This window comes from Chiroxiphia lanceolata, chromosome 2 (assembly GCF_009829145.1).
Source record: "Chiroxiphia lanceolata isolate bChiLan1 chromosome 2, bChiLan1.pri, whole genome shotgun sequence".
NCBI classification, from domain to species: Eukaryota; Metazoa; Chordata; class Aves; order Passeriformes; family Pipridae; genus Chiroxiphia; species Chiroxiphia lanceolata.
The window spans coordinates 26,907,644-26,921,765 of NC_045638.1; the positions used below are offsets into that span (position 1 = coordinate 26,907,644).

General features: G+C 36.9%; 1 protein-coding gene across 6 annotated transcripts in view; it reads left to right on the forward strand.

The window, feature by feature from the left end:
- The window catches only part of TFDP1 (transcription factor Dp-1), a 40,108-nt gene that overhangs the window by 18,396 nt on the left and 7,590 nt on the right, over nt 1–14,122 (forward strand). For 5 of the 6 annotated variants that reach the window (XM_032679773.1, XM_032679775.1, XM_032679772.1 and 2 more), the window contains exons 4-7: nt 7,439–7,545; nt 11,717–11,838; nt 13,606–13,771; nt 13,965–14,111. In XM_032679773.1, the coding sequence (XP_032535664.1) occupies nt 7,439–7,545; nt 11,717–11,838; nt 13,606–13,771; nt 13,965–14,111 (542 nt within the window). The remainder of the gene's footprint in view (nt 1–7,438; nt 7,546–11,716; nt 11,839–13,605; nt 13,772–13,964; nt 14,112–14,122) is intronic. The other variant, XM_032679777.1, reaches the window with a different exon arrangement.

Here is a 14,122-nt window from a genome sequence, read left to right on the forward strand (position 1 = left end):
TTAAAATATAAAGTTTCACATTTTACAGGCTAATGATATTCACATTTCAGATTTGGTAACTGAAAAAATAGAAGTCAAACATGTAAAATTTTGAGGTGTATATTAGACTCGTATTTCAACGCTGCCTACCTGTAAGATTGTTTTATTCTTTTTATTTATATTTATAAGAAACTTTTGCAATGTAATGTTACTGTTACTTTCACTTGCAAGTTCAAACTCCCTGAATTTTGGCAGTGACTGGAATTGTTCTTCTGGAATAGAACTAGAGATCAATTGCAGAGCCCATGAATTATGCTTTAGCAAACAGATATATTCTTTAAATTGGTTATAAAATGACTGTGTATTATTGCAGTGAGGTACATCCAATTATTGTTATTTAAAGTCAAGCTCAGGAAATAAAGCTATTGCTGGAAATAGAAATGGTATTTTGGAAAATCTAAAAAGACTTAAAAAGTCTGAAAGTAGACCACACAGGATATTTCAAGGCAGACTTGGATAGACCAGTTTGTAATACTTGAACTATTACTAGTCATAGCTAAGGATGGTAAGAATCACATAAAAGTCTGAGTTGGTGTAAGAAATTAATAAGTACTACACACTGGGGAAGGTCGATGTCTGTACAAAAGCTCAGAATTGCTGCATAAGCATGTTTGTTGTCTTAACAGGGATAGTATGACTTGTTCAATAAGTAGAGGTGCTTTTACTTGACTTGGCACACAACTAGAGATAGTCATCTGTGTGTTGTCATAACCTATAGTGGTTTGATACCGTCAAAAAGAATTCAGTGTTTTCTGAGAATTGGCATATAACTAACTAATAAAATATATATGATATTGGTGAGAGAGCCATTAAAAACTGCAACTTCACAGGAGTGACATCTGAGGAATCAGTCTTTTGCTGAAGCCCTGGAATTGGAGTCAGCTGTGGAAGTTTCTGTAGCAGCAAGAAGCCAAATAAAAGTGAGCAACTGAAACTTTCAAGTGTATGTGATAAATTGCTCTAAGGCAATTTTTGTTGTCAGTTTTTACTGACAGTATCTCAACTAAATAGAACAGTACTTTTGATTAATGGAACTTATTTCATAAGTAGTTCATTTTTCTTACTTTTTTTCCATTTGGAAATAAATCCTTTGCCTTGAACAGAATCCAGAGAAATAGTTAGAAACCTTCTTTAAATCTGCAGTTCTGAATGATATCAAACTGTATAATTTCTGTTAGTAGGCAATACAGATGTTTTGCTCTTAACAAAGGAGGAAGGTACTACTGAAAGCACACTGAGCTGAAATAGCCCAATGCAACTTTCCTGAGTGGCAAATAAATAGCTGAAGATGGTATGAAGAGAAGTAGAGGCCATCACTAAAGATCACTGAGTCTAATGTAAGGTCTTCTAGAACACTATAGCAAGTGTTTGAAATAAGGCCTGTGACTTGTAGAGACCCTTAGAGAAATCTGTATCTGGAATCTCAGAGCTTTTCAGTTGAAAAAAAGAGCCTTTGCAAAGGATTAGGTGTACTCAAGCTACTTTACATTTCTGTAAGAGAGTCTGTTCGATTTTTGATTCCAAACTTGATAATTTTTTCAGACAGTTTTCTAGACACCACCCTGGGATTGAAGGGTGGCATGCTGGAAGGAGAGGGGCAGGTAGTGACCTTAAGACTAGTTTGCTATTTGTGTTCTGTTTGTTCTGAGCAGTTGTTTTGATGGACAGATTTGGAGCTGGAATTCCATACGGTAAGGAATTTTGTTTGTGATGTTGAAGTCAAATTCCCTCTTCTCCTCCTTCTGTCTCTTCTTCTCAAAAGGAATTAAAAATCCATATACATAAAACTGCCAAAACTGAATCTATAACATTTTCAGGAATATTCTCATAGTTTTCATGTAATCTTATATCAGTCTTTTGCATCTTCAACAAGTACAGGTTTGCTGACTTTATGTAAGTTTTATTCCTGTGAACTTTTTTCAGATTCCCAAAATAAGGGATGTAATGCTCCAGGTGGCACCTGGCCTTCTCAGAAGTGACAGTAGCCATGGAATCTTGTGTCTGTGTAATTTCTGTAAATCTTGTTCGCGTATCATTGGTCCTTTCTTTTTGATCTCCCAGAAGATACTGTTGGGCTCTTCAACTGATATTCTCTGAGATACAGATTTTATCAGGTTATTGATAGTAATGTTACCTTTTTGAGAGCATGTCCTATTTGACCTGTATTGAGGCTGGCTTTATGTTTCTACCTTCGAGTTGTATAGCTGTCCTTAAGGTAGATTCTAACTGCTCTCTTAAAACCCATCAATTTCAAAGCTGATTATGTAATTAAGACATAAGTTTGCTGAAGTCATAAGCTCCAAAATGTCACCTGAAAGGTTAATTTTCTTTAGAGTTATCTTAAAATGACCCTTTGCATAACTCCAGATCGTGTTTGTTTTTCCCAAAGTGGTCTACTGGACAGAGTTTGGTTGCGACTGTTGCAGGAGATGGCAGGAACTATTTTGCATTCTGATAAACCACTGTTATTCTATACATTCTTTTTTTGGGGTTGTAATAACTCAGAAAGTGCTTGCAAAATTACCTTCTTGTCAAATCAAGTTCTCATGTATACAATAGCTCTTCTCTGCTAGAAGACAGACTGAAAAGATGTAGTTTGTTAGAGACTGCATTATCAGAAAACAGTTGTTTGACTGCTCTCACAAGTAAAGAAAACATAAAGACCAGTTACTTCAGAAGATGGTATGGCACCTAGAATGAATGGGATTTCTGCTCCTGGGACAGAGAGTAACTCAGCCCATCCTTTTTGACCTGCACACCAAATTCAGAGTCACTGCTGTTTCAGGAACTGGAGCGGTCAGCTTTTCGAGAGATCTACAGCATGGTCTGCAGAGGGCACTCCTTTCTCTGATTTGAGATGTACTGTGTCTTTTTTCTGTGGCATCTTAAGTTATTTTAAATGTTCTTAATTGACTATATCACCAGTCCTTTAAACTGCTGAAAGTCTGCAAGGGATGCTTTCTTCTTGGTAAAACTCTTTTGATTTGCTTTTATGTAAAACAGCGCTCCAGGTCAAAAGTTCTCCCTGGAATGCAACAACTAATCGAAGATAGCACTTATTTGTTTATAGACAGATAAATAACAGGTTTTGTTAAGGGTGCTGCTGCTTTCGTTAGGCAAGTTTTATATGCCATTACTCCTCATTCCGTCTATATCATTATCTTGGGTTTGGAGGTGTTCTGGAATATCGTATGTTCTATTACCTTTAGGTTTTGTGATTGCTTGTAAGTACTAAGAGTATTTTTCCAAACGTTTGGGACACTGAGAATTTAAGTAGTAGTAGTTATATCCTTCTGTATACATTTTTTCCTGCTTTACATGGCCTTTTTGTGCGGCTTTCAAAGTCCTAAAGGGGGAAAAAAAAAAGATGTCAGAACTAGCAGTATTAATAGTTTGTTTTGAAAAGGAAGAAGAGTTGGTGCCAGCAACACTGTTTGCAAACTTGTGGTTGTAATTTGTAATATGCACACTGTATGTTGTCCATAAAGTACAGGATTATTTGGATTGCAGTGATTGCTGTTAAGAGTAACAGTAATTAAGAAATGATTAGTAAAAATTCCTTTGAGAAACTGAGCTGTCAGTCACTTGCAAAGCTAAGTTAATAAAATTATTTCTGCTTGTATACTTAACAAAGAAAACCACCACACATTATGAGCCTTTGATGAAAATGCAGATGAGTATGAGAAAAATGTTTGCATGAGAGGCAAATGAGAATATGTAGTAGGCTTCACTTGGGCAGAGGCAAATTGAAAATATGCTTTTTTTAAAAAGTCAGGTTTTTCTCTTTTTTTATGTATAGTTGAACAGTTACACTCTTTCCTATTTAATATGATAGCTTTTATAAATTGACTTCGACTTTGCTTTGCACTGTGAAGCACGTGTTATTACTGTTCTTCCAGTTACATTTACATTTCCTTGCCAGTCAGTTTGTGCTGCACAGACAGACGTACCTTGCAGTTTCTGTATAGAGCCAGGTTGGTTCAGTTGCATGAATTAACTCTGGCACAGCACCACAGGAAATGTTAATGTAATTAAAAACCTTAAAGAAACAGTGTGTACTCTTCCCTTCACACAGATCTTTTAGTTGCAAGGTAGCTATTTCTGTTCAGAAAATTAAATTAATCGGGAGGCTGGAGGCCATCTAATCTAACCCTACCTTCAAACCAGGATCAGCTTTGAAAGCACAGGCCCCTTCAGTCATTGAATTTTACTGTGTATCTGTGAGGAACCTCCAATTTAGCCTTTTACCACGCGTTACCTTTGTGAATTTTTTTTCCTAGTTGGAATTTGCTGTGCAGCACCTTGTGACCATCCCCTTTTCCTTTTGCTGTGTCTTCTGTCATCTCTGTAACTCTCCATTTAATAGTTGAAGGCAATGTTTAGATTTCCACAAATAACACCCCTTGCTCCACCTTAACCTTTTGCACAGGCTGCATGCTCCAAGCTCGCTCAGCTTCTCCTTGTGCAGGATGTGCTCCAGTACCTAAGCCATGTTGATGTCTTCCTGCTGCACTCTCTCCTGTTTGTTAATGCCTCCCTTGCACTGTGGGCCCCAAAACTGAACAGGGACAGCTTAAAGAGTACTGAAGGAAAAGGGACCAATCACTGGCTTCTGTTCCAAAAGCAGCCCAGAATGTTGTTAGCATGGGGAGTACTTTGGGTCACATGGTGCTTGTTGTCTGCCCCGACACCATGGTGCTTTCCTGGGCATCTGCTTCCTAACCCCTGACTCCTGACCTCTGCTGTTGTGTTAAGGTTCATTGTTAAGAGAGCAGATTTTTTTTGTCTGTCTAGACTGCATAAAAGTTTTTAATAAACAACACGAAGCATAAAGAATTATTTATTTTTAAACATGCCAGACAGACTCTCTTGAGTGCATCTGAAGAGTAGAGAGATGATTGAGGTGATTAGGGAGAGTCTCATGGCAGTATTGTTTTTTATGAAGTTGTTTATTACTGAAGTTATATTTAGAAGTTGCCTTAGGAAAGAATTCATAACATGAATGGTTAGAAATCATTATGAGAGAATTGTCTACCTGTGAATTCTTAAAGGACCTAACAGTGGTACTTCTATCCTTCTGACTCCTGAGTGTGTATAATTCTTACAGTACCAGAAGGAAAGAAAGCCACATAGCCTGCACCGGTTTCTGAAGGATTCAGATAACTGCAGATGATTAAGTTAGACTTCTGTTAGGCATATTGGTTGAGTGCATGCCAAAGAAGCAGTAGACATATAGACAGATGTGATAATAGGCTTTAACAGGAGTTTTCTAGAGGGAGGGGAAAAGGGAAGTTAGGAAGTTATGTCTTTTCAAAGTCATGCTCTGAAGAGTCAACAACCACATGGATAAGGATTATCTAATCAGTGTGATGTCCTTGAATTTCTTAAAAATAACCAAAAAAAACATTATCGAGGTCCTTAATCAGCCTGTTAAAAAAACTAAGGTGTGATAGAATGGGGCAGTCCCCTTCCCCCCCATATTAACCACTGGGTTAATGATTGGTGAAAACCAAACGAGATACAATGAGTACCCCAGGTGAACTATTCATACCCAAGAGAGCTTTTGAATTAGTGGTAGGTTATATTATGGAATTGTGGTATTGGTGTTTAGTGGAGACCAAGCACGTTGAATTTTGAGAATTACTTGGAGAGGAACAGGGAATAAAGTAGAAAATGCTATAGAGTTATACAATAGCATATGGCATTCCTTGGTCATGAATATTGCATCCGTCCCTGTCCTCTGCAAAAGAAAGGGTAGGTAGAGCTAGAAAGAATATGGGCAACAAGAACCATCAAAGTTAAGGAAAAGTGATCAAATAGGTGAGGTGTCTTAACCTTGGAAAGCATTTACAACTCTTGTTTTGTACTGGAAATATAATTTTCAGATTGCATTGTTGTTTTTAAAGCAATGAGAAGTAGACTAAAAAAAAAAGACATTTGACCTCCACTTCAGGAAGCTGAGAAGAAGCTACACGAGCACTACTAGCCAATGTAGTTTATATTGATTTATTGTATTCTGCAGAGAGGAAGAACAAACACAATTAAGGCCATGATAGTGATGAGTGTACTTGAAAGGATAGGAAGGCATAACAGACTTATGTTACGAACTAGATAGCTGCTGACTTTCTGAAAGAGCACTGGAAAATTGGTTAATAATGGAAGAAGGACGTGTTGCTCCATCCTGTTTGGGGGACTGAGAGTAGATTCTAGTGTGAAGCTGTCAGGCATGGGTTGGTAACAGCAGCTGGGAAATATGAGCCTTCTGAAAAGCAAGGGCTTTAACAGGATTTGAATTGTCCTCAACTTCCTGTAGATTTCCTGAATGTGCTAAGAGGGATGGTAGGCATCAAGGACCAGTTAGGGCCCTTCTGATGCAACCCTTATAAAATGCTTACTTATTGCTTCTGTGTTGGATAATGGGAAAAAGAGGAACGAGCATTGTACCAAGTCTTTCTGACCCCCCAGGCCCCTTTAAAAGTGATCTGAGGGAAACAACTGCTAAACCTGACAATCAGATGACAGTTGTTTCAGCAAAATAAATGTCTCCAGTATTTCAAGGCTGTTTGTCTAATTATTCTTTTTCTGTAGTGTTTGTTGCTTCTTTTTGCTTTGCTTTGTTTTGTTGTTGTTTGGGGGAATTTGTTCCATTTGGAGGTTGTTTGTTTGTTTTGGGTTGCTTTGGTTATATTTCCTGAACTGTGTCATGGAGCATCAAATTGCTAGAGGATACCTGGTTTGGTATTTTTTTTAGTTGATTTTTTATGTGACTTAATACTTGCTGATTGTGTATGGGTTACAAACAGGAAGAGAGCAACCTTTCCTGCAGGCTTGGGCTACTGTGTTGCATATATCTTTCTGAAATAATGGATTCCTGAAAATGTTCTTTAATTCCCTGCCTTCAGCTGGGAGGGGACAATCAGAGAAAAGTTGCGAATGTTCTCTTGGAAAGGCCTGTGCTAGCCAAATTTTACCTCTTGTAGATCAGCATGCCTCAGAAGACTATGCCATGTTCTAGGGCTTTGGGCATGTTTGTCAGGTGGTGCTGGAAAAGATTTCAGTAGCCACAAAGGATAAGGGTAGGAGAGGATTATACTTTTTGTTATATGCCTGTTGCCTCTATTACTCTGCTGTGAGAGAAAACTTGGAATACAAGGAATTAAACGTGTTCGTACTAGATCACTGACCTGTAAGGTTATGTAGGAGAATGTTTGAGAGAACATACTGTGAATCTTGATTTCTTTTTTTTTCTTCAAATGTGTAAATGCTACATTTATATTGAGACTCTCCATGGTTCAGGGCTAGTTTCTATTAATATGCATTGGTATAGTATAGATGAGTCTGGAATTGCTGAAATATACAATGTGGCTGACCTGAAGCTATCTACTTGTCTTTGTTTTAGGGGTTGTTTCTCTATTGGCTGTTCATCCTTCTACAGTAAATACGATTGGAAAACAGCTCCTGCCAAAAACATTCGGACAGTCTAATGTCAACATTGCACAACAAGTGGTAAGGAGACTTCATGGTTTGTTTTCTATTTTTATTTTTTATTGCTTGTACTGTTGTTTACACACACTGTAAATATGCTTGGTAGCCACTTGTCATGGGCAGATAGTCTAACTTGTTTCTAATTTTAATAGACTTATGTTAAAACAAATGTTCTTTTGCTTAAAGAAATTCAAACATGACTCTCAAATCAACATGCAGATACCTGACTAGTCAGGCGGGTTTGTGTTTTGCTAGTCCTGCCATTTAAAATCAGTGGCTCTTTCAGATTCTGCTTTGAAATCTGGCACAGGAAAATGTAAATGAAGTCCATAAGCACATTTTTATGGAGATTGGAGTTAGGTGGAACAAAATTGAAAAGAGAACTACATTTCTTAGTGTTTAATTTAGATATTCTTTTGCTTAAATACCTATTGTGAGCTTTGCGTGAGGTACATGAAATTAGATGTTTCAAAGAATCTGATAATGCAATAGGTAATACATAGGTTATGATAAGTCATTTTTGAAGTGATCAAAATTAAAACTCTGAGTAGAGTTGGTCTCAGTCTTCTGGGAAGCAACTGTAACATGTAAATATCTGAAGTGGAATGTCTTATATTTGGTTTTCTTCTTGATAGGAAGGCAGTTTCTTGTCTGCCTTTCCCTTAAGCTGGCTCTAAGGAGTGTTTTATAATTGAGGCTGCCTGAATATATAAAGTGTACCCCTTCACCTGTAGAGGTGTAGTGCAGATCATTCACTGGTGCTGCATGTCCAGCAGTGGTGGTGAGTTAACTACTTCTTTTAGCCCCTTGGAAGTGAGTATAGTGAAATCTGAGTGAAATTGCTCCTTCAGTAGGAGGTGTTTTATCAATAAATTTCCAAACAAATAATTTCAGAGTAGTTAGGCATTCTTTTCATTTAAAATCGGTAATCAGCAGTAGGAAGAGAATGTTTTAATTATAAATCATAGGCCATAATGGCAAAGAGGGGATCCCTTCTGGGCATTATTGTGAGACTATGTACATGCTGACTTAATGCTGAAATTGAAATGTTCTTTCAGGTAGATTAGAAAAATCTTTTTAAAAAAGTATCAAAACCATGGAATAATAATGAGATTAGAAAGCATCTGATGCTTTTTTGAAATTTTGAGCAGTGACTAAATTGTTTGCAATGTTTTTGTGTGTATATATATACATATATATAAGTTATATGTTCTTGTGTCTTCTGTTACAAGTTTAAATTGACAAATCCTCAGCTATATTATCTATGATTAATTTCACATTATAACATTATTTTAAAAATGTGGGAAAATTCCATTTGCAATCTTTTTTTTCAGCACTTTGTCTTATTCTGAAAATACTAGCTTTTTTTTTTTTGGTAAAAGAATGGGCCCATAACAGTATATTAACTGTTATCAATGAAAAATAATATGCTTAGTTGTATGCTGTGAAGAGATGGTGGGTTCGTGTATATATAGAGAGAGAAATTTTGAATACATTTCTCTTGACTTAACAGTTCTGAAGGGGTTAGCAAGAACTATAAAAAAAATTACCTCTAAACCCCTGAAAATTAAGAGGAGATAAATTTTCCATTAATGGACAAAATGTTCTTGGGAAGCAGAGCTGAGGAGTTAGCCTGTGACCGCTCAGTTTTCTAACTTTGAGTGGCAAAACCAGGTTTTAAATATTAAAGTACTTAATTTTTGAGCTTTCATTCTTTGTTCAGGTAATCTGATTTCTTTTTCTTAATATGTCCTCGTATAAATTTTTTCTCTTGAGTACAATGGAATCTTTGGTCTGTCTTGATGTTTTTTCCTGTTGTTCTGATCTTACTAATTATTAAGGAGCTAAACTGTAATCTTGTTCTCTTGAAAAAAGGAGACTTAAGAGAAACAGCATGTATTTCTTTTTCAACTTTTGCTTCCCTCTCACAGTCCCTCTGTTTTCTCCAGAACCATCCTCTAAAGATTTCATTTTAGGATATTCCCAGTGACTCAATACTGTAAAACTCTCTTCTTTCAAAGTCATTGTTGTTTATGAAGTTTGGAGTAAAAGTTAGCAACAACAGCATTTCTATTAAGGAGCCAATAATACTGAGCAGTTCCTTAGAAGATTCTGAAGCACTGGACTGTAGAGTCTTCCTTAACAGAGATACATTAAAGCATATAATTCTGGCTAGTTTGCAGATTTTTGTGAGTTAGAATGGGAATGCAGAGTAGGTTTTGAATGTGTTAACCAGACTTCACTGTTCACTCTAAAAATGAGCCTGTGAATTTGTACACACTTCATTTCTTCCTTTGTACTGTTGAGTATTTCAGGATGCTACTGAGCACAGTAGAGATCTAGGGCTTGCTGCTGCCAAATGGTTTGTTTTTCTCCCAGCTGTAATTCTTCCCCCCCTCTCCTCTACTCGTTTGGCTCTCATCTTACTGCACAGTGATATAAACTGTAGATGTGGTACCAGGGTGATGGTGAGGCTCCTTGTGGAATTAGGAAACTAGAGAATATAGTGGGACCCTCTAATTTTAGCCTCTGCAAGGAAAGTGTTGAATCTTGTCTTGGAGTCTTGTGTCATTGCATCAGAGGCAATAAAAACTGGCTTACAGCTTTCCTCGATTCTCTGTATAGTCTGCATTACTTTAATAGCACACAGGTGGTTTTCATAGTCTTTTGAAATATTTGGTGAGCCAGACCAGTCAACAGCAGATCTGATAGTATTTTTTTTTTCATGGGGAGAAAGTGAGCAGGTTCAGATGTCTCCTGTGCCTGTTTGGCAGTCCCCACCCTCTGTTTCCCACAATCAAAGTTTTGGTTATGAAAGGTTGTAGAGGAGATTACTTGGGATTCCATAAAAATTAGAAGCATTTCAAATATGGATCAAAGCTACTGGGAAGGGGAGTACCTAAGATTTTCTAGCTGTCAGAAGTGGATGTAACAAATCTGTACATCAGCTACTCAGAGAGGTGACATAATCTAAGGAGACAGTATTTGGGAAAACATACAGCTTTTTGATGTTCCAGGCAACTGAAATTATGAACATCTCATAATCACTAGACTACCTTTTGCATTGTATATTTGAAGGTTATTCAATTTTTTGTTCATTTTAACTTCCACACATAAAATGTTTCATTTTTAGTTTTTCTATTTGACTCTTACTGACGGTAAATTATTGAAGCTGCCTAAGAAAGAAACTAAAGTTTTGCTGCTGAAACAGAATTTAGCTGCAGGATATTATGGCAAGCAGGTGATTGTGAGTTTAGATTCATTCTGTGCTTGTTTCACTTACCTGATGTCAGGGATGCAATCTGCTTTTTCCACTGGGAGATAAATGTGCCCCCAAAAAGTAGGCATATCTTTCTATGAAACAGAAGTTTGTATGGTATCATTTTGTTTTCCTAGATCCATATTCTCTAGAATGTTATGTTTATAACATTTCAGAGATAAAAAACTTCATCTGCAAAAGCGGGAGTCCTGTTTCAGCTTGTTTCAGAGATAGGAGGGCATGGTACTGTGCCTGATCAGCAAATTAGCACATCTTCAGGATCATTTACCTATAAGCTGGAAGACTCTGATTAGCTGAGTGTGTGCTCTTTACATGTTCAGGATGGAATGGGTTTGCCTGAACTGACGTCACTCATTGCAGTGATAAGGAAAGTTCGCCCTTATTCTGCCCTCATCTCTAACATGGTAGTTTTGACTAGTGATAGGGGCTGACAGCAGGAGAGAATTTGGCCTTTCTTGCAACAACTCTGCAGTTTTTCTCTGCTTTTACTGATTTTCAGATCTTCTTGTTTCCTGTGTTTGTATTTTAACTGTAGTTTACTGCAGCTTCTTCATACATATAGTCTGGTTGGGGGGGGGGGGGTTCCCTCATTTTTTTCTGCCATTTCCTTGAAGGGAGAGAGTGTGTCTTTTGATCTTGTCTAAATTAGTGTTGAACAGTGTTAAGAAATATAGCAAGCACGAACAGCCCATTTAAGAAGGATAAAACAGAAAAGCGTATTACTTAGAGAGTGCCCTCACTATATAATCTATAGTCTGAAGTTTTTTATGCTAGTGTGTGGAAATTCAATGCACCTAATAGAAGTATGGAGAAATAAGTATTAGTGTCTGGATAATGCGTCATTTGAATTGTGCCACTAATGAGTATCTTGCAATACTTACCATTTTCCAAATTATTTTATCTTTACTGTAGGTAATCGGTACACCTCAGAGACCTTCAGCGCAAAATACTATCCTGGTAGGAAGTCCACATACACCTAACACACATTTTGCATCACAGAACCAGACGGGAGATTCTTCACCTTGGTCTGCTGGGTGAGCATAATAAAAGTTACAAAGAATGAACAAGTTGTTGGAACTTTTGTTTTAATATTAATTGTGATAGTGTATGTACTCCTCAGGCTAGCATTGTGAGAGAGACAGTCTGTTTACTGTTACAGTGGATTACTGTTATCCTTTAAAAGTAAGGGGGCTGAGGTCTTAGGCTCAGATGCAAGAGTTAGCAGTTCTTGTTGGTTAAACCTCCCCTCGGCAGGCAAGAAGGGTTTAACTTCTATTTTTAGGATCACAGTCTAATGTTTGGTTTAAAACTATGCTTGCATGTAGGGATTCCTGAAATTAGTTCTGGCTTTAGAATGAGGAGGAGGGAGGGTAGGATGTGGAGTGTTATAAGTAAAGAGCACTTCACCATTAAGGTCTAGTCACACAGGAATGAGTACATCCTCGTTTGTTGTAAAAGATTCCAGAATACTTTTTGTAAGCTCTGGTAGATATTCTGACATTACTTACATTTAGAGAATTTAACTCCTAAAAGGACACAGGAATTGGTGTGACTTGATTCTGTGATTTCTCTTTTGCTGATCTGTTTTCAGAAAAATACAGTATGTTTTTGATTGAGCAAGGGTATCTCAAAGTATCATTTGAAATGAGAATGTAGTCCTTTTTGGGAAAAAGTGTTAGATACAAGGAGTGCATTCTTTTGGTGTGTTTTTTTTAATGAAAGCTTGTTTTTAAGGGTCTGTTGTTAAATGTAGTTGCTTTAAGACTAAATTTCTCAACAGTGGCTTGTTACACATAAATGGAATCATAGAATCAGCTGGGTTGGAAGTGACCTCTGAGATCATAAAGTCCAACCCTTGATCCACTATCACCGCAATTACTAGACCATGGCACTAACTGCCACTTTCAGTCTCATCTTAAAAACCTCCACGGACGGAGAATCCACCACTTTGGAATTATACAGTGAAATGAGATATGGAGAATTGTGACTTTCCATTGCTAATACTAATTTTGTTAATACTTGTAATTTTCCTCCAGTTACAAGGAACGTTTTATTTAAAAAACTTCGTAGAAGCAGAGAACTTTGTTATACGGCTTGTATCTTGTAACTTTGAAGTTTTAATAGCAACTTCATATACTGTATAACTTCAAATCTGTGTTATAGTAATAGTGTAATGTTTAGTGAGTTCAACCAATACCAGACTTCATCTGTTCAGTCAGTATCAGACTTGCGTAGAAAATGCTCAGTGTATATAATTTTTTATGGTCAAACTACATGGGCTATTTTAAATTAAAAACAAAAATCTTAAAAATGGACAAAAAAGTTCTCTTACATAATTCAGTTTTCACATTTTAGCGTTTATCCCCTTATGTCTTCTTATCTTGAAGTTTGGAAGGTTTTCTTTACTGACTCCTTCAAGGAATATCTCTATTTTTATCCGCTATTGGAGACATTCCAGGCCAGGTTGGATGGGGCTTTGAGCAGTCTGATTAAGTTGAAGATGCCCTTGCTCATTGCAGGGAGTTTGGACTAGATGACCTTAAAGATCCTTTCCAACCCAAACTATTTTATGATTCTGTGATTCTATTGGATCTAGCAAAGTTGCCAAAAGAATGAATTTGTATTGTGTTTCAGCATCAAAATAATAAAATTGTTAAATATTGAAACTGTAGGGGAAAAAAATGTAGGAGAGAATGTTGGGAAGGGGTGAGAAGGAGAACAAAAGACAAGGCTTGTTTTTTTACAGCAGTGTGCTTGTATTTGAAAAAGAGACATTAAATATATGTTATATATATATTTAGGAAGCGGAATAAAAAGGGCGAGAAGAATGGCAAGGGTTTACGTCATTTCTCTATGAAGGTTTGTGAGAAGGTACAAAGAAAAGGAACCACCTCATACAACGAGGTGGCAGACGAGTTGGTTGCAGAATTCACGACCACTGATAATCACATTTCACCAAATGAATCAGTAAGTATATGGGAGGTCAATTACATGTGAACTGAATGGGGGAAGAGAAATTTCTTTTGAGATTTTTGTATGTTTCCTACTGCTAGATGAAACAGTTCAGACCCTAACTTGAGTTTACCCATTTACTGTAATATACAAAATATACAATATTTTTGACACAGGTATGTTTTTGATTAATATTCTATGCCTACAGCAGGCTTATGACCAGAAGAATATTAGACGACGTGTCTATGATGCCTTAAATGTCCTTATGGCCATGAACATTATCTCTAAGGAGAAGAAGGAAATCAAATGGATCGGTCTACCTACTAACTCGGCTCAGGAATGTCAGAATTTGGAGGTATATCCATT